Here is a 20957-nt window from a genome sequence, read left to right on the forward strand (position 1 = left end):
AAAAGAAAACAAAAGAGGGAGACCAAGAGACAGAGAGAGAGAAAGAAACGGATAATAAATGTGCATAGATTGAAGAGATATTTAATAAACGGCTAATAAATCAGTTTTGGGCCATTTTAACGGTCACTTAGTATTTTATTTTGATTCCCCCTTTAAGATATTAAAAACATTTAAGTCTCCTCTTGACTTCCGGGAAAATGCAGGATGAACAGAATTTGCCAACTCACAGGTGAATCAGGAATTATTTAAAAAGAACAAGGACTAATGTCAAGTTTGATACAAATTTTCCTCGATTTTCCTCGATCAGAAACCAAACAGAATAAAAAGAGATGAAGAAAAACAAGATTTTTTTAAAGAATCAAAATTTATACCTTGAAAGAAACACTAGCACTACCTTGACTCACTCATTCGGAAGAAGCTACAGCTGATTCATGAATTCAAACCTTTTCTTTTCCTTTTTCGAGAGAGAGAAAGAAGCTAATGACAATGGATCTTGATTGTAAAATAAAATATTTAGAGGGGTAGAGAAATGTAGTTCCCTTTTCATGAATGTCAAGACAATGAGAGAACAGTGCAAGATATAACAAACCTGGTTGGCGTAACTGATACCCATGTTTGCCCAAGCACGCACATAGTTTGGCTTCAAATCTAGTGCCTAAAGATCCAGACATAGACCAAAAGACTAAATTCAATAGTGCTGAAAATATGGCCACCACAGGTAAAGGGAAGTTTATCATCAAATAATTTTAAATGGACAATCTCAGTAACAGAGGCTAAACAAATCAAACTGCATATGTAAGATCTGAATGCATTAAAAAAGGCATTTTGAAAGAGATGATCAAGGGTATATGTAAATTGAGGAAGTGCATAATCAAATAACTAATTACATGGAGCTTAATAGAAGAGGTAGTCTGTTTTCTAAGGTCCAACTAGGTGCAACATGTTATTTGGAGAATCTTTTTAGCAGCCTAAGCAAGTAAATAATTCAACCCTATAAGAGAGCTGTATAACACACCAATGCATCACTTTACAATCGAAAGATAAGAAAGAAGAGAAATAGAGGAAAAGATGATGCAACCCATAAGAGTTTGGCACACAGAAGATTGACATGTTGGGTTATCACATGTTTTGCATTTCTTTATGCCATCCTTTCAATTGATTAAGCACAAGCCAAGTCCTAGGCACACTTTTTTGTATAGAAGCGAAAAAGCCCCCTTGATTCAAGAAGCACAAATTTACATATTCACCTTAATTTACTCAAAAAAGTGCTTTTTTTACATCTTGCACCTCAAATGGTTCAGGTAGTTACAGCACCCTTGCCGACATTGTCAACACCTTCATAATTCATTTTTTTATTCTGGCCTAACATGCAAAATAGTGACCAACACACCATACAAATTGATTCTTAGTAAAATCCTAGTACTCATATATTTTGAATTTCACACATTACAGGTGCTCCAACTTAGTAAAGAGAACCCCAAAATTTTAGGATAGGAAAAATAAATTTTTAATTATAAAAAAAGTAATTATGAAATTAACATATCAGATGGTATACAGATAGGACACCACTATTCAAGGGGGAATCATGAAGAAGCTACCTGTTGATAAGGCATGTTGCACCAGGCTTGTTCCAAAGAGAATAATCATTAGGTTTAAGTTTCAAAGCAGTTTTGAAAGATGCAATGGCCTTATCATATTCTCCCGACAAATTATATTGAACACCAAGGACAATGTGTACATCAGCATCCTCAGGAGACATCTGACCAACTTCATTGAATAATCTAGCAACCTGTATGGCAGAAAACACTTCGATTAACACCAGAATATAACAATAACATTTCCAAAATGTAATGTTAGGGATAAGCTTCTAGTAATCTTAAGGAAAATTATATCCTGTCACCGTATGTAAAACTCTAAGTCCAAAATATAATCACTGCAGTCATGGAAACCATATGCAAAAAATACACTCTTGTAATCACAGCATTCACAACATAAGCAAACTATCCCACAGTAACATTAGAGGAAGCGGCTTACACTCAAACCAAGATTGCAATATCAAGGCATTGTTCCAAAAGACAAAAACCAACCAAAAAAACAAAGAATTATACCCTAGTGTACTTACATCAGCATAATACACAGAATCAGCAAGCTCCGGTGGCGCAAGAGTACCATACTTTGGGTGAGATACTTTAAAGAAACAGTCTGCTCCAATTCTGAACTTTCAAACAGTATTATTTGTTTGACACTCCAAAATTTTAATCTCATCTTGATTAAAGCGATAAGCTTTCACTAACCATTTGTATGACTCACACCAAGAGCAAGAAGTACTTCCAGATTGGTAGGATCGGCCTCCTGAGCACGCATCATTGCTGCAATAGCCTGTACAGAGATATCTAATCAGTGAATTACATTTTGTCTACAAAGTCAAATATATGGACCCCAGTAAAGACCACATAAAACTGCAGATGCATTAATCAAGAATAACAGAAGTATAAAAAGGTCTTGCATAATCCATGTAAGTCTCAAGATTACGACAAGCAGACACATTAATCATCCAAAACAATTTGCAATAAATGTGAAACATTACACTTCATAGGCTTGATATAGACATAGTTTAAGATGGAACCTTATCCATTCAAATTAATTTTAATTAAGCCAAAAATGTTTTGACATGGTTCAAGAATAAATAGAAGCGGATGATAAGTGAAATGTAATGCACTACTAGTTCATGTGACAACAAATGATAATAGGTTAGATCCAGAACATTAGCAGCCAGGCAAAGACTGCGGCCTTAGATCTGGTACTCTGACTGAAGCCTCAGGCCACTAAGATAAACATGATATCAATCATATTGCAAACTTCAATGTTTAAACGAAAAATAGCTCCTTCTATCCCTTTTCAGTAAAAGTTTTCATATATAAGAAATGAACATTGCATGGTACACCAAAGTGGCTATATCAAGCCAGCAAATACAAACACAAAATGCAGCGGTACAAGAAAACAGATCCTTTGTGTTCAAAGGTTTTCTTGCTTGCTAAATCAATAGGTTGTTCTCTTTCCTAAAATATGATAGTATTCACAGGGCATTAGACATGATTCAAAATTATTTAGATTCAGGTGGAATAGAAAGGTAAATGGTAAACCTTGCCAGGCAAAGAATCATGTTGAGTATTTGTTTGTTATGGTTAATATGTGTATGAGTGTGAATGTGTTGATTTGCTGAATGGATGAAAAGGAATCGGTATGTTTAAGCTAGCATAAAGTTGGATAATTTCGACAATCATGGATGAAAAGGAATCGGTATGTTTAAGCTTGGGGAATCCGTGATGCATTGTACAATAATCGACCTTGCGAACAAACCAGATTATTAGAAAACCAAAATACAATTACTACTGCTTTGACAGTCAATATTATACGATATCAAATAAATGAAATATGGGTTTCAGGTTAAACTGGCATATAATCCTGTTTAACCCGTACATTTAACAGAATTTTAACAATTTATACAAAGGCACAATTGCTTAAACAATTTCACTAGAAATGAAGTTATGTGGTCTTAGTTGAACTTTAAGCATTATATCCATAAAAGAAATATGGGTATCAGGTTAAACTGGCAACTAATCCCCATTCATCTCAAGTTTTAGGGCATTAAGGAATGAATTTAAGCCATGGGAGAGTGCATAAGAACACTAAAATTGAAAAGAAAAGATATTGGGATAAGAACATTACCGTGCAATACGATGAAGGGAATAGCGTGTCTATTTGGGATAAGAATCAATGTAATAGAGAATATGAATAATAAAGTAGTTGACTGTAAAAGAGACGCCATGGCTGGTGAAATCTTGCAGAACCAGAATTTCTTTCTTTCCCAAAGCATCCAACAAGAACAACCACACCGACATCCATAGATTTGAAAAGACGAACCGAAACAATATTTCCTAGGGCTGTAAACCCAAACTCTATGGATGAAGCAAGTGATTCCAATATCACAATAAAAAAAATTTAAAATAAAAAGCAGAAACGATTGAGAAGGAAGAGATGAAAACGGATTAGAGAGGAAAATTTTGAAGAGAAAGAGATGGTGAAGAAATGGGAAGGAAGGGGATTTGAAAAGACTGATGAAAACGGGCAGAAGGAATCTTCTCCTGCCAACGGTAACTATTGCTATTTAATACACTCATTTAATAAAGTGATAATTGAGTTATTTACTTTTCAAAATTTCATTTAATACACTTTTATATTCTCAATGTCTAAATATATTTATTTTTAAAATAATACTATTTACTATATCAAATATATAAAGAATTAAAAAAATATAATTAAAATCTGGTAGTTTAATGATGTTAAATGTGGTGACTAACAAACAGAAACTTAAAATTTGAGGTGGTTCTTGGGCATTTCAAACTAAGAAATGTTAATTTTTTATTACCCATATATTTTTAATATAACTATTTTAAACTTTTCTAGCAATTCATAAATAATTTTATTGTTAGAAAAATTAATAAAATATATATCTAAAAATATAAAGGAGAATATAAATTTACTATTTATAAATTTTAAATTGAAATATATTATTTGATTGATGATTAGAGTTATCTACATATTAAATTAGATCAGACTTCATAAATAGCCCATATATGCAGGCATAATTAAGCTCTGTAAGTCTATATTGAGTCTGGAATTCTGGGTATTTATGTTCTATTAATTTTATTTTATTTAATATACCAGCCTGATTTTCTCAAAAAAACAATGGAAGTATGACAACTTATACTACCATGGACGAAACGAGCATATCAATGAGATTACATTTATGGATTGAGGGAAACTATAAAATATAAGTAAAGGAGGAGGCAAAAACGTAAAAATTTTTAGATAGAATGAAATAGTGGCGTGTCTTCTATAACCTCTAATGAACACAATATCAATGAGAAGCCCTCAAATAAAATTCACAATCCAAAGAATATAAATAATCACAGAGTAAACCTGTGACTCAGAAGGCTGTACCTTCTGAACATCATTCATGTAATACTTCAGTGCCAACTCTAGCAAGAGCCCCACCTAATCCCTAGCTTATTCCATAAATTGATACCACCTCAAATACAAAACTCTAATGTATTTCCATTACAAGCATCCTAAGCCAATTGATTAGACCCCAAAAATAATATAACAACCTTTTGGATTCATCATCTTCTTCCACAACCTTCTAAGAGGCTTTAACATCTCCTTCCTCCACCATAACTACACCATTGATCCTAATCTTAGTTTCTTCGATATCAAAATTTACATTCCAATTTATAAATCACAATTTCTTAAAATAAGGGTTGTTTTAAGTTCTATAAAACTAAGAATAAAATGCAAAGATTTCCTTTACAATTTTTCTAGTTCACCCTTCTAATATCCCTTTAAACAATTTAATAATCTTATAAATGTGCTAATGGATTGTAACCAATGGCCATGTCTGAAAATTGCTTATTGAAAAAGAACAAAGTTCATGCCTGATTAAGGGTGCCATGCCTTGGATGTTCCTGGATGTCGGAATACAACAAATTACTAAATTTGCAAGAAGCAAGATACAAACTCCATGCTATTGTCATTTATCCATATTAATAACATCAATTCAATTAGAAAAGCCCCAAAAAATTTGAGATTCCAAATTCATGCTCATATAATGAATGACTGTGATAATAGCTATTGATATAATATTTGATGTTTATACATTATTTTAGATAGAAAGAAAGAAACTTGTATAGGTGCTCTCCTCTACTGATGAAACTTGTATAGGTGCTCTCCTCTACTGATGAAAGTTGGAAAAGTGTGGGCCATTAAACCAAGTTGCCAACTTCACAAACAAGTAAAGCCTCATAGTATAGCAAGATATTGCCATCAATCTTTTTGCACTAATAAACCTCTTGGTTGATAGAAAATATTATTCACATTCATGAGGACCGATTTTCATTATTCCATTCTGCATCATCTTCTAGATCATCCTCATCTTCATTGGGAATGTCTTCGCTGTAATCATCTAATGAACCAACAGGAAAAACGATGTCACCTTAAGAAATTTAATGGATTTAGTTCAATCAACGTGGACGAGGCAAAGTTATAGCATTACGTATGATATGCACAAAGCTCAAAACATTAGGCGCATTCAATGTTCTACCTTGGTTGAAAGCAAATGATCAATTATCTATCCCATTAAACTATATTGGAGAGCATCAGCACCATATTAAACACGAGAAACAAAAGGTATTCCTAGATTCATGTATACTCTAGGTTTGACTGCATCACAATGAAGATTAACAAAAAGCTGCTAAGTACCGTATAAAGGGACAAGGCATCAAAACTGAGTGGGACAAGGTAAATAGAAAACTCTTTACCCTTTTGAGGCAATGAAGGAGGAGTATCCCTGGAGTCCGATGCATTATCAAGAACATAAGGAAGATCTAGTAATTCCAAAAAAGATACAATCTGAGGATTACGGGGAGAACCTACAAAAGGTGAGAAAATTTTAATAATTAAAAAAGAAATCGAGCAAAAACAAATTGCAAAAGTCATGATTATTCTAGTTGCAAATCTAAATAAAAAAGAACGCATTCACTAACCAACAATTAATTGAGCTAAAAGAAGATAAAAAATGAAGGATAGTGTTTCATAACCACTGTGACAGTAATATTGAGATGCCTATGGTATAAATATGCAAACATATATGGTAAGTTTCTTAAATCCAAAAGATAGAACCATTAATGGAGATACTATTAGCACCTCAAAGAAGGAAAAGCATCAAAATATCACCATATTATTTACCAGAAAAAGTAAGAATCAAAGGGTTTGTGAGGTGGAGCTGTTTGAGAAAATTCACAAGGTTTGGCTCCTCTGTCTTCCATCCTGCTCTTAACCCATTGACGACAATCTTGCATGTCGAGCTTTGTTCTCCTACCTATTAGAACAGCAGTTGTCAGCTCACAAGTTCTTGTAGAGTAATAGTACTTGCAAAAATAGAAAATTGCACATTTTCAAATAAAACATTAGTCCACCCCACCCAAGAGAGAGAGAGAGTGAGATGAGTGGCATGGTCAAAACAAAAATGTCATATATACACACACCCAACGTCTCCACGTCGGAAGGTCAAAGGAAAGACACAGTTCAATTTCCGTGTTATTGCCAGCCATTCTTCATCGTACTGAACCTCATAAGGTCCTAGATCAGATCAATATCAACAACCTAAAAGATCAGAGAAAGCCAGAATTCATTTATTAGCTTCCAGCAAAGACCAAAAGAAAGAACCTAAATGAAATGGTCAGAACATATGACAGATACCTGCAAGAACTTGCGCCCAGGAAGGCATTTATCGAGTGCAAGAAATTTTGTCACTCGACCACCCTCTTCATGTTCAACAAGAGCGGTGAATTTGCAGTGCAAGTGAGCTGAAAACCAATACGATGGTCTGAGTTTTTCGAGCAGCTGAGCAGCAGGTTTGCTTCCAAGAGTTCCTTGCTGGATCTAGGAAATATGTGTCAACCAACAAGCAACCAGGAATGGTCAACAAGAAAACTGAAGACGCTTGATATGAACATTTTCATTCTATCACATATGTCCATTTCCACCAATTGAAATATAATTACCTCACCTTTGAAATGTTTTTTTGCAGCAAACAAGTTGTTGCCAGTTCCCATAATCAGTTATGCTGAGCGGCCAATCGTGTGAAAGGAAAATATCAATCAGTTTCTCTAGGTGCATGAGCTTGTGAACATCGTACTCCCGAACATGATACACATACCTGATAGTATTGTCATTATAAGGTGGCCTTTCATGGTGTCCTGCTCAAGGAAAAGCTAATTCATTTCAGTTTCAAAGCTTCGACTCTCCACCCTAAATAAGAATCAATATAAAATATCTGACACTCGCTTGCAGTAAATATACAATCACCATTAAAAGAACTCCAGAATAAACATAGAATAGACAAGTAAAAGAACTTCATACCCAACCTAAACAATAATTACGCGCATTGTAAATTCCGGAAAGTCCATCGATACGGATATTGCCAAACTTCACAACCACAGCATACCCCAAGAAGTATATATTACTTGCTGCCCATCCCCCATAATACCTAAAGTTTACACATATCAATAGCAGAAGGTAAAATTCAAGGCCTTTTCATAAAAGAATCAGAATCCCCAAGCTAGAACATATGAAGAAAAGGGGGTGACTTACAATTCCCATAAATAATTGGAAGCTTCATTATTTCCACCGATAAAAATCGTGGGAACTGGGGCAACCTCCTGACCCGAATAGTATTTCCAGAATGACTTCATCTCCCTATATTTTGGGGCCACATTAAGGCTATCCATATCTTTTCCATTCCTGACTGCCTAAGTTGCAAAAGAAAAAAAAATTAAGTTCATATAAAAAATGGGTATTTGGAAAGTGACAAAATTTCGTATAAAAACAACAAATTGGAGAAAGTGAGAGTGTAAGAGAAAGAACCTGGAAATCACCATAACAAAGGAGGAGGTCAATTTTGATGTTGCGAGTGTTTTCGATGTATTTAATGGTGTCGTAGACCTTGTCGAGATCTCCATGCATGCACCCTTCCACTGCTATCTTCATCGTTTTGAATTGGACACAATACTGTGGTAGGGTTTGAGAAAAACTTAAAACCTTAGGTTTTTTTCTTAATGACTTTATCCTCTAAAGGTGAAAACAAAAAACCATGACAAAAACACACTGAAAATAGAAGTAAAAAGAAGCATATATCTGAAACTAAAACAATAATGAAAAGGGAGACGGCAGGATTAACAATAAAAGAGCCATGGACGGATGGAAAGACAGGAGAACAGATACCGAAAGAAAATATCTGTTAAATTAAAAAAATGGAGATGAATGAGACGAAATGAGACAATGTTTTCAAAAATTCCAATACCATAAGCGGTTTCAACTTTTATTTATTATAGATTTTGCACCTGCAAAAGAGATAGAAAGGAATCCATGAATGTATACACACGGCAAGAAAGATACTAACTAAAAACAGTTATTTATGGACAGGAGGAGTACTACATATCCCAGGAAGCAGTTTTTTATCCACGAGACCAGTAGGCTATCTGGACTGTCACATTAGAAAGAAAGACAGGTGAAAAAGTTTAAAGCATTATCTTAAGTGAGATAAAAGGGAAAGGAAAGAAGAGACTTTACTAAAACTAGAGACTTTACAAAATGAAATGGCAAAGACAAAGACAAAGTACAAGTTATGATTCATACCTGAAATCAGTCACCGATGAAGCAGAGAAATTCAAAAAATCACAAAAACCAGAAACGGCAGAGAAAACCTAGTGTAGCGTCTTTCTGTGCACCCAAAACTAGAAAAAAATGAGAGGAAGAAATTCAAAACAGACAAGAGAGAGAGAGAGGGAGTCGGCGAATAAATGGGGTGCTATGGATAGAAGAGATAGATTTGAGGATTCAAATTTCGAATAATGGGAAGGAAACTGACCTTTGATCGGAGGTAAGACACCGGAAGGTGTTGATGGCGCGGCAGTGTCTGGGGTTTGTTACGAAAGGACAAGAAAGGAAGGGAAAGAGAATAAAGAAAACGGAAGAGAGGATTAACAGAGATCAAAGAATGGAAAAACAACAGAGAACAAAAGGGGAAATAAATAAAGGAAAATAAATTTAAAGAGGTAGATGAATAGGTGAAGAAATGGGGAAGCTATGAACGGAAGAGAGAGAACATAATTTTCTAAATCCCCAATACCTTCTTTAAATTCTTTTTTTTTTTTTTTTTTTGAGAAATTAAAGACAAAGAAGGTAAAGAGACTTAAGGAAAAAAAAGTGGGGAATCGGGAAATTCCAGAATGGGATATACCTACGCCGGGATATACCAATACGGGATAACAACGAACGAGGATATCCCCGGAATGGGATATTCCTGGTCGGAATAAGTATGACAGGTTGGCCGGTCCAGACAATAAAAAATAGCTGAACAGGCCACTAAAACCCATAAACCGGAAGCCAAAAATTGAGAACAGGAATAAGAAAAGACAGGATATCCAGGGAATAGCTTATTTCGAGTCGGAATATGACAGAGATAAAGCCGGAACAGAATAAGAAAGAAAATTAACAGCCGGTAAAGGAAAAAGGACGTTAGAAACAGAATAAGAAAGAAAAAATTAACAGCCGGTAAAGGAAAAAAGACGTTAGAAAAAAATTAAGGGGAAATCGGAGAGAACAAAGGGATCAACTGAAAGACATGTATTTTTTTCAATATTTCCGTAAGAGAGCAAAATTTTCGAAATTAAAAACATTTAAGTCTCCTGTTTGGCTTCTGGGAAAATGCAGGATGAACAGAATTTGCCAACTCACAGGTGAATCAGGAATTATTTAAAAAGAACAAGGACTAATGTCAAGTTTGATACAAATTTCCCTCGATTTTCCTCGATCAGAGAAACCTAACAGAATAAAAAGAGATGAATAAAAAACAAGATTTTTCTAAAGAATCAAATTTATACCTTAAAAGAAAGACTAGCACTACCTCAACTCACTCATTCGGAAGAAGCTACCGTTAATTCATGAATTCAAACCTTTTCTTTTCCTGTTTTGAGAGAGAGAAAGAAGCTAATGACAATGGATCTTGATTTAACAGAGAGTTTATAATATAACAATATTATAATATTTTTATTTTATTTTCATCGGTAAAATAAAATATTTAGAGGGGTAGAGTAATTGGTTTCGTAAATTTTAGGGGAGGGAACGGGCCTACTGGACGTACATAAAACTAATCAAAAGAGTAGCTAATAAAGGAGAAAGGAACGTTAGAAATAAAGGAAAAGTAGGAGAGAATATGGGAATAAGCTGGTCATTTCGCCACATGCCGAGAACAATTTCAGAATTAGTGTACTTTTCATTTTATTCAATTCAGTCCCAACCTGCTTTTTCTTGATACAAATACATATCTCGTGTCAACTTTTACAAGATGATTTGTGAGGTATGTATATGGTAAAGGGTGTGTCAAATAAGGGAGTATCCTTACAAAAAATAAATTAATCTTGGATACATAATGGGTTTCATTTTAGACCATAAAAATTTATTACTGACCAATCAAATAAGCTTTCATCTTTCCATCGAGATTAGTGTTATTTCAAACGAATTATTTTTTCCAAAATATGTTGAGACCTATATATTGAAAACAAGGTGATTTAATTCCTGATCACATACCCATAAATTTTCATTTAGAAGGATTGACCATCTCAGAAATATGCAAAAGGAAATGAAGACATAAAGAAAGAAATGCAGTTCCCTTTTCATGAATGTCAAGACAATGAGAGAACAGTGAAGGATATAACAAACCTGGTTGGCGTAACTGATACCCATGTTTGCCCAAGCACGCACATAGTTTGGCTTCAAATCTAGTGCCTAAAGATCCAGACATAGACCAAAAGACTAAATTCAATAGTGCTGAAAATATGGCCACCACAGGCAAAGGGAAGTTTATCATCAAATAATTTTAAATGGACAATCTCAGTAACAGAGGCTAAACAAATCAAACTGCATATGCAAGATCTGAATGCATTAAAAAAGGCATTTTGAAAGAGATGATCAAGGGTATATGTAAATTGAGGAAGTGCATAATCAAATCATCTAAATTAACCAATAGCTTCAACAAATCAAATAACTAATTACATGAAGCTTAAAAGAAGAGCTAGTTTGTTTTCTAAGGTCCAACTAAGTGCGACATGTTATTTGGAGAATCTTTTTAGCAGCCTAAGGTTACAAAGATGGAGCAAGTAAATAATTCAACCCTATAAGAGAGCTGTATAACACACCAATGGATCACTATACCATCAAAAGATATGAAAGAAGAGAAATAGAGGAAAAGATGATGCAACCCATAAGAGTTTGGCACACAGAAGATTGACATGTTGGGTTATCACATGTTTTGCATTTCTTTATGCCATCCTTTCAATTGATTAAGCACAAGCCAAGTCCTAGCCACACTTTTTTGTATAGAAGCGAAAAAGCCCCCTTAATTCAAGAAGCACAAATTTACATATTCACCTTAATTTACTCAAAAAAGTGCTTTTTTTACATCTGGCACCTCAAATGCTTCAGGTAGTTGCAGCACGCTTGCCAACATTTCCAAAATGTAATGTTAGGAATCTTAAGGAAAACTATATCCTGTCACCGTATGTAAAACTCTTAAGTCCAACATATAATCATTGCAGTCATGGAAATCATATGCAAAAATACACTCTTGTAATCACAGAATTCACAACATAAGCAAACTATCCCACAGTAACATTAGAGGAAGAGGCTTACACTCAAACCAAGATTGCAATATCAAGGCATTGTTCCAAACGACAAAAACCAACCAAAAAAACAAAGAAATATACCCTAGTGTACTTACATCAGCATAATACAAAGAATTAGCAAGCTCCGGCGGCGCAAGAGTACCATACTTTGGGTGATGACGTAACCATCCATACAGATACTTTAAAGCAGCAGTCTGTTCCAATTCTGAACTTTCAAACAGTATTATTTGTTTGACACTCCAAAATTTTAATCTCACCTTGAATAAAGGGATAAGCATTCACTAACCATTTGTATGACTCACACCAAGAGCAAGAAGTACTTCCAGATTGGTGGGATCGGCCTCCTGAGCACGCATCATTGCTGCAATAGCCTGTACAGAGATATCTAATCGGTGAACTACATTTTTTCTACAAAGTCAAATATATGGACCCCAGTAAAAACCACATAAAACTGCAGATGCATTAATCAAGAATAACAGAAGTATAAAAAGGTCTAGCATCATCCATGTAAGTCTCAAGATAATGACAAGCAGACACATTAATCATCCAAAACAATTTGCAATAAATGTGAAACATTACACTTCATAGGCTTGATATAGACATAGTTTAAGATGGAACCTTATCCATTCAAATTAATTTCAATTAAGCCAAAAAGGTTTTGACATGGTTCAAGAATAAATAGAAGCGGATGATAAGTGAAATGTAATGCACAACTAGTTCATGTGACAACAAACGATAATAGGTTAGCTCCAGAACATTAGCAGCCAGGCAAAGACTGCGGCCTTAGATCTGGTACTCAGACTGAAGCCTCAGGCCACTAAGATAAACGTAATACCAATCATATTGCAAACTTCAATGTTTAAACGAAAAGAGCATGGAAGCAGCTAAAAACCCGAGGTTTTATTAAACTTCCATTGTTAATAGGGTTTTGGATATTTGATTATAGTGCTACTAAACTACACTGTGGTCCATGGGTCACTGAATTAAATGTGAATTTCCGTTTTAATCTTTAAACCGTGAAAAATTACACTTTAGTCATCCAACTATTTGAGATTATATATTTTGTTCACCAGATGACATGGCGTTTCTAATTGGTATATATATCATGTCAATTTGCTTTTAATTGGCATGGCCCTCATAACCTTTTGTCTTTTCTTTTTGTTTCCTTTGTTCAAAGTATTGCCTTTGCCTTGACAATAACAAGAAAAAGGAAAGCATCAAGGAGGAAATAATTTCCACAAAAGTAGGTGGCAGTTTATTGGATTTTATGTTACTAGTGAAATGTTGGGGGAGAGATGCATGGGAGTAGAAATTAACTTATAGCAAGTAGTGCGCTTGGTTGGGTTGGGATGGGATGGTGGCACAAAAATACCAGATGTTCATGTAAATAGTTATAAAAGTACTAACCTAGGGAGCAAAATTGTGAAGAGTGTAGCAAGCAACAAGTAAAAACCTCTGAGTGAATGAGTGAGTCTAGTCAAAAAGTGAAATTCAGATTAGGTCACGCTTACAATCGTGACTTTCCGTCTTGATCCCCCATCCACTGCAGCATTGCTCGCGCCCTCTCTACAAATACTTGAAAATCTTGAATACAACGCAGCAGAATAGCTGAGATCCAGAGAGAGCAAATAAGCCTACACTTTTGATTAAGCTCTAAAAACCTAAGATAGATGTTCAATCAAATTAATGAAGGAATGCAAACACTGACTTGAGAGTAAGACATAACTAATTGATCTAGAAAGAGCAGGAGACGTAATCCGTTGTTAGTACAGAGAGAAAAGAACATTAATAAACTTTGATATGTATAAATCAATCAATTGTTTGTTTGTTCAATGTCAAAATGATCAATCTTATTATTCTTACCAGATATGATAGTGTTAGCAATAATGATAGTGGCAGTAAATGAGAAATTGGCTGTCAGTTAGTTTGAAAATCTGGCAACTAAGTGGCAGTAACAGAGTCAGAGATTGTGGGAAGGAAGAGAATGAAATCCATCCAAGGCAAGGCCGCTGAGCTGAGGAAATCAAATGTGACGGATTGGAACCGGAAGGATGAATGTTCCAAAAGCTTTTTACTCAATTCAAATGCCGTATGAGAGAGTTGTGGGGGTGAGTGAGTCGGTTATTTGTATGTAACCAACTTAACTGACATTAACCTACGATAACCAACCCGCCTTGGAGTGCCATATCCAGCCGAACTGAACCAACTTAACTTCGGTTGGTTCGGTCAGGTAACCAACTTTTTTTCAGGATATGGCATTTTTTTTACTGTACAATGTGGATTTTTATAGCAAATAAAAGTTAGCTACTGGGAACCAAATATTTGGATATAAATTTTTAATTACAATACAATTCAATTACCAAGTTTATTGCTCTAATATTTATGTCAAAAATGAAATGCTGGAAGGTTTTGAGGAAAAATTCACCCAAGAACTCAATAACAAGTTGAGGACGCCAAGAACTTAAGGACCATAACAGAACAAATAGGAAGTTGTATGTATATATAGCATCATCTGTGTCCGCAAATGGCTGAAATTTTTACAATTAGATGATTTTAGAAATTAGAATAAATCAAATTTCACAAACAGAGAATGAGTCAGTTTATGTCTAACACTGACTTGTTTAATAAGTTAAAGATTGGAGGCTCATATAATATGTCCAGGTGTATATTACACATGGATCTTGAATAAAAGTTCTTAAAAATAAAAAAGGAAATTGGGAGAAACATAAGTAACATGGAGCTAAAAAGTTAAAACATACCCGATAGCACTCGCAATACTATTTTAGGCATTTTGACCTCCTGCATTTGTATCCGCTTTTGTGCCTGGCTGATGGAGTGTTCATCATGTCCAACACTTATGAAATTACACAAATTTAAAGGGAAAAAAGTGTAAGATCATAGAAGTTATAATTACAGTAAAATTAGGGGAATCATTAGGTGGGTTAACAATAGGTGGAGCAAATGCGAGAGGGTTACACAATTCAATTTGATGTCGAATATCAAGAACAATATCCTCATAATCTGGCTTGTTCAAACAGTTATCACATGCACAACAATCCTTGCAGTAAATCCCTGCTGCAAAGCACTCAATAACTGCCAATCACAACAAACAACAAAACTCAACAGATGTTCCAAACATCTTCACTTTTTTTGAGCACCCTCTGAGCATTTGGAGTACGATGTTCCAAACATCTTCTAAATACATGAAGAAAACTTAAAAGAAAATGAAACATACCGATCTCGGGTATATGCTTAAACCAAGTCCGACTAGCATATTACTCAAGTGAAATGTTCTGTCTCGCATGTGAACTTACAGTTTCAAACATCTGGATCTTCCACAGTTGCAGTGTTTCCAGGCTTCAGTCTCATCTGGTAATGTTTATTCCTGAATTCAATAAATCCCACAGCTAAGAAAGCAATGTGAAACTTGCCTCTCCCCTTTTGAGCTATCTTGTGATTTGGATTGTTGGTCAACCCTGTCAGCAAAATGTTCATAAGGGACTATAATTTCTGAGAATCCTCCATATTTTCTGGTACACAAAGTCCATGGTGATCGCTATCAACATGATCACCAACTCTCCTAGCTGATGCGATCAAGGGATCAGGGTTTAATGGTCGAACTCCATGGTGATCATTATCAACATGATCACCGACTCTCCCAGCTGGTGAGATCAAGGGATCATGGTTTAATGGTAGAATATGGGATGGGAGCTGAATTAACGTGGCCTGATTTCCACCAAGTGAAGAGGGCTGAGAATCCAAACCTTGACGCACATGTTCCATAAATTCATCAGATTCAACATGTTCCCAGATGTTCTTAGATAAAAATTCCAACATCTTATCCAACCTTTCATTATCAGAAATCTCAACCATGCCATCATTCGTGTTATCATTAGTTTTTCCTGTGGTCACTTCCGAGGCATTGAAACAAGCACCATGTAATTCATCATGTTGAGCCCAGTATTCACCATGTTTGATCAGAGAATCGTCTTGGAGATGATGACATGATCAATGCATTTGGCTTTGAGAATACGAGATATGATAAAGCTAATTTGTTAAAAATTTAGTATTATAAGAGCTTTAGAATTTATTTAAAATGTCAACTAGAAATTAATGTACTTGTACCACATTTACTTTGCCATGGAACATTGTGAACTTGTGGAATGACTTGGATCAGAAAACAGGGATGGCCGGAATGATTGAATGTCATCATGAAAGCTTGTTCAGGCCAGTGTTTTCTCCACTTAGAATGTCTCCCAGAACCATTTGAGACAACATAAGGTAAAAAATGTACCTGCAATACACATAAAAACATCTCAGGAGGAGGAATTCTTCATGTTTATAATTTACATGCCGCCAGCTGCTAGACATTATAGCCCCATTAATCGTAAATGAGAGCCAAATTTCTAGATCAATTTTAAGTTGAGATTCCTCTTCACAATAGTTATAGAAACCTACATGGGATGATGGATTCCCATAATTCATTAGCATATGAATCTTGTTTAAGTTAATATTTGCAAGATCAATGGATGTTAAGGCTCCAAGGTGAGATCATAAGCAAGAAACAAGCAAATAATGATCACAAAAAAAAAAAAAAAAACAAAAACAAAATCCAAAACCATTTCTAGAAAAGTGAATGGGCCAAATACAACACATTCTAAAGATGAAAACCACAATACCCACAGAAATAAAAGAAAATAAGCTTATCTGAAACTAAAAAATACGTGAAAAAGAAAAGATAGTTGAAGTGAAAATCATACCTGAAATCACTATCCGATGTAGAAGGAGATTTCAATATCACAGAAAACCAGAAAAGGCAGAGAGTTCCTCCCTCTCATGAAAACTAGCTGGAAGCTAGATTTACTGCAAGTGAGCTGAAAACCAATACGATGGTTTGAGTTTTTCGAGCAGCTGAGAAGCAGGTTTGCTTCCAAGAGTTCCTTGCTGGATCTAGGAAAATATGTTTCAACCAACAAGCAACCAGGAATGGTCAACAAGAAAACTGAATACGCTTGATATGAAGATTTTAATTCTGTCACATATATGCATTTCCACCAATTGAATATAATTACCTCATCTTTGAAATGTTTTTTGCAGCCAACAAGTCGTAGCCAGTTCCCATAATCAGTGATGCTGAGCGGCCAATCGTGTGAAAGGAAAATATCCATCAGTTCCTCTAGGTGCATAAGCTTGTGAACATCGTATTCCCGGACATGATACACAGACCTGATAGTATTGTCATTATAAGGTGGCCTTTCATGGTGTCCTGCTCCTAAATAAGAATCAATATAAGATATCTGGCACTCGCTTGCAGTAAATAAACAATCACCATTAAAAGAACTTCAGAATAAACATAGAATAGACAAGTAAAAGAACTTCATACCGAACCTAAACAATAATTACGCGCATTGTAAATTCTGGAAAGTCCACCGATACGGATATTGCCAAACTTCACAACCACAGCATACCCCAAGAAGTATATATTAGGTGCTGCCCATCCCCCATAATACCTAAAGTTCACACATTTCAATCGCAGAAGGTAAAATTCAAGGCCTTTTCATAAAAGAATCAAAATCCCCAAGCAAGAACATATGAAGAAAAGGGGTGACTTACAATTCCCATAAATAATTGGAAGCTTCACGATTTTTGCACCTGCAAAACAGATAATGACACTAAAAATACTGAACCGGGACAGGAAATGATGGGAATATTCTAGGAATAGCTTATTCCGAAATGGGATATGATGGGGGTCTCCCTGAGGCAGAATAAGAATGAAAATTAACTAGAACAAGACACTAGAAAAATCTGTTCCGATGCAAAGCTAAGCCCAACAACACAGTACTTACTAAAACGTTGTTCTGAAAATATTTAAAAACTCGGTATGTTTTAATTAGTGTTTAAGCGAAGATTTAAAAGAAATAGAAAATAACACAAAAGCTATAATATTAACCAGAGGGAAACAAACAATCCAAAAATAAAGAACATATACTAGACGATAAACAAACAAAAATGAAGAACAAGACCGACATCTATAGATTTGAAAGACGGAACGTGACAGTGATTTCTAAAGCTAAAAATCAAAAACCATAAGCAAAACCCACTGAAATACAAGTCTAAAAGCATGGAGCTGAAACTAAAAAAGAGATTAATACCTAAAATGAGTCTCCGTTGAAGCAGCGAATTTCAAAAATCACAAAAACCAGAAACGCCAAAGAAAACATAGGGTTTCTCTCTCACGAAAACTCTCTTCCTACAATAGCATGTGTTTTTTTGGCCTGTGGATACCCAAAGCTAAAAAAGAATGACAGGAAAACTTCGAAAAGAGACCGAGAGTGAGAGAGAACCGCCGAAGAAATGGGGAGCAATGGATTGGATAGATATATTTGAGGATTTAAATTTCGAATGATGGGAAGGAAGCTGGCCTCATCGGAGGTAAGACGCTGGAAAGTGTGTGGAGGCAGCGGCAGTGGTTTGTTAGAAAGGACAACAAAGGAGGAAAAGAGAAAAAAAGAAAAATAGTAGAAAGATGGAGAAAAGGGAAGGGAATAAAGGGAGAACCGAACGTGAGAGAGATGAATTAAGAAAGAGTTTTTATATTATTTATTTTGAAAACGGTTTGAATTTTGTTTTATGTTTTGAAAAAATTTCGGACTGGATATTAAAATAACTAAATAAGCAGTATGTACATAAAACTGAATAAAACCCAAAGCAAGAAAACGAAATAATAATAAAAGGACTAACTAAATGAAAACTGCTTGAAAAAGTTTGGATAACTTAATTCTAATATGTTACCTGTAACCTCAGATCTAAGAGTTTCACATGAACGTTGCACTTGTTCGATGCACGGTGAGAAGGAACACAGAGTTCCATCTTGTTTCAACATGTTTCAAGCTGAAGGAATGGCTAGCCAAGGTTCCAGTAGGTCCAGAAATACGGAGTCAGCCAACCCATAAAACTGATCGGGAAATACCTCACCCTGAATATCTCGGACTCCCATGGTAACTAAAGTGCTTATTCCAGTCCTCTCGAAGTCTTCTCAGTTGAAAGAGTGAAAAATTATAAAACATTCCTTCTTTCACGAACCAACACAGAAGAATCAAAGAAAAATAAACAACCATCCTTGGATCTTTCTATTATCATTTAGACAAACGGAAACCATATAATGGGACAAAATATGCATCATAAATGAGTCCTACGCAAGGTTCCACAAAACCGAGATAATTTTGAGACTACGAAGCATGACAGCAACAGAATGTCGTATTTCAAAGAATACATCTTCCTGAACAGACTTCTTAAATCTACCTAGAATTCAAGCTCAACCTAAGCAGTTTCTAAAATCATATTTCATAACAATCTTTGAAACCAAAATTTCATAACAATGCACTCACTAATGAAACTAATAAAGATCTGTAAACCGAGACAATTAGAGAATGAATAATCACGGCAACAAAATGTAGATCTATGAAGACATCAACTAAAGATAACCCAGTATTCAAGTTTAACCAAAGGAATTACTATATCATATTTCATCACAATGCACTTTTGCAAACAATAAACACTAAGGCTTACCTAGCTGAGGCAGCCATCTGTTAATGGAAATCAAAGGTATACACATGTCCTGTTGGCGCCACAGCCCTTGCAAACGATGTTGTTAATGAGCCACTACCAGTCCCGGATTCAAGAACCAAACAACCCTGAACTACTTCCAAGTACATAATCACAAAGCTAATATCCGCAATATAAAGAATCTGAGTCCTATGACTTAGAACCAAAGTCCATAACTCCGGTGTCGAAGCCAATACGTAAACGAACCCACCTCTGTTGCTGAAAATTATGGAACCAAATGGCTTCCCGATCCAATCTGAATGTTTAAATACACCGAAACGAATTTGAAGAACCGAATTCTCGCACACTTTAACAGCTTTCATGGTATCATGCCTCTCATATACAATAAAAAAATCTCCATCTCTAATGCAGCGATTGAACGGTATCTTCATCGAGGAATCAATAAGCAATATCTTTAAAAGACGGAAAACACATTCAATTGAAGACACACAGATGATGTTGGACGAATATGCAATTTCTGCACCAAAACTCCCCAAAACGAAAATATTTACCACATACCCAAAGTTCCATTAAGAATAAACTATCACCTAGAATGCCAGGAAGACCCGCGTTCATTAATATATACATGTATATAAATAGGAAAAGAGCATCACCATTGTCAATGGAGATACCCATTATATTTGTAGTTTCTAAAGGTCACTTTCTCGAGCCAGTTGCATTCTTTCTAATTCTTACTTGAACATGAAAAGCCCTGGTATCTTCTTTTTTTGTTAAGACAACTTTCACTAATAACTGACAACACTCACAAAAGCAAACAAAGGACAAAACATTTCAGAACCAATATGTAGAATTAAAACATCAGTAGCACAAGTCAACCAAAACTCAAACACCAAGAACAGACAGCGCCAGGACTTGGAAATACCAATGATCGCACAGAGAACTAAATAAAAAAGAACAAATATCACCATCAAGCCATGAAAATACTTCCCTTCAAATGCCTACCATACCTAATACATCTGCTATCTCATTTCCCTGAAAACATTTGACCAGCTGACTGACCAATTAATGAACCTAATAATTTCAAGGCAT

At 35.1% G+C, this 20957-nt stretch overlaps 1 protein-coding gene and 2 pseudogenes across 1 annotated transcript; all 3 read right to left on the minus strand.

Moving 5' to 3' along the window:
- Window positions 1-1504: 1504 nt before the first annotated feature.
- On the minus strand, window positions 1505-4192 carry LOC108465597 (peroxisome biogenesis protein 5-like; annotated as a pseudogene).
- A 1401-nt stretch (window positions 4193-5593) lies between these two features.
- Window positions 5594-13863, minus strand: LOC108465704 (lariat debranching enzyme-like; annotated as a pseudogene).
- Window positions 13864-19891: 6028 nt separating this feature from the next.
- LOC128291764 (uncharacterized) lies at window positions 19892-20543 on the minus strand. Its single transcript, XM_053027043.1, has 2 exons — window positions 20427-20543; window positions 19892-20320 (listed from the first exon to the last, which is right to left on the minus strand). Exons 1-2 carry the CDS (start codon window positions 20541-20543, stop codon window positions 19892-19894), a joined length of 546 nt encoding a protein of 181 aa, XP_052883003.1.
- Window positions 20544-20957: the final 414 nt, after the last annotated feature.

This window comes from Gossypium arboreum, chromosome 4, assembly GCF_025698485.1.
Source record: "Gossypium arboreum isolate Shixiya-1 chromosome 4, ASM2569848v2, whole genome shotgun sequence".
NCBI lineage: Eukaryota > Viridiplantae > Streptophyta > Magnoliopsida > Malvales > Malvaceae > Gossypium > Gossypium arboreum.

What these genes read in the sequence shown, in the direction of transcription:
- LOC128291764 (XM_053027043.1), bottom strand. Translation starts at nt 20,543, where the DNA reads ATGGGTATCTCCATTGACAATGGTGATGCTCTTTTCCTATTTATATAC. An exon ending in TATTCTTAATGGAACTTTGG is followed by an intron (nt 20,321 to 20,426) that starts GTATGTGGTAAA and finishes CGTCTTTTAAAG; the next exon opens with ATATTGCTTATTGATTCCTC.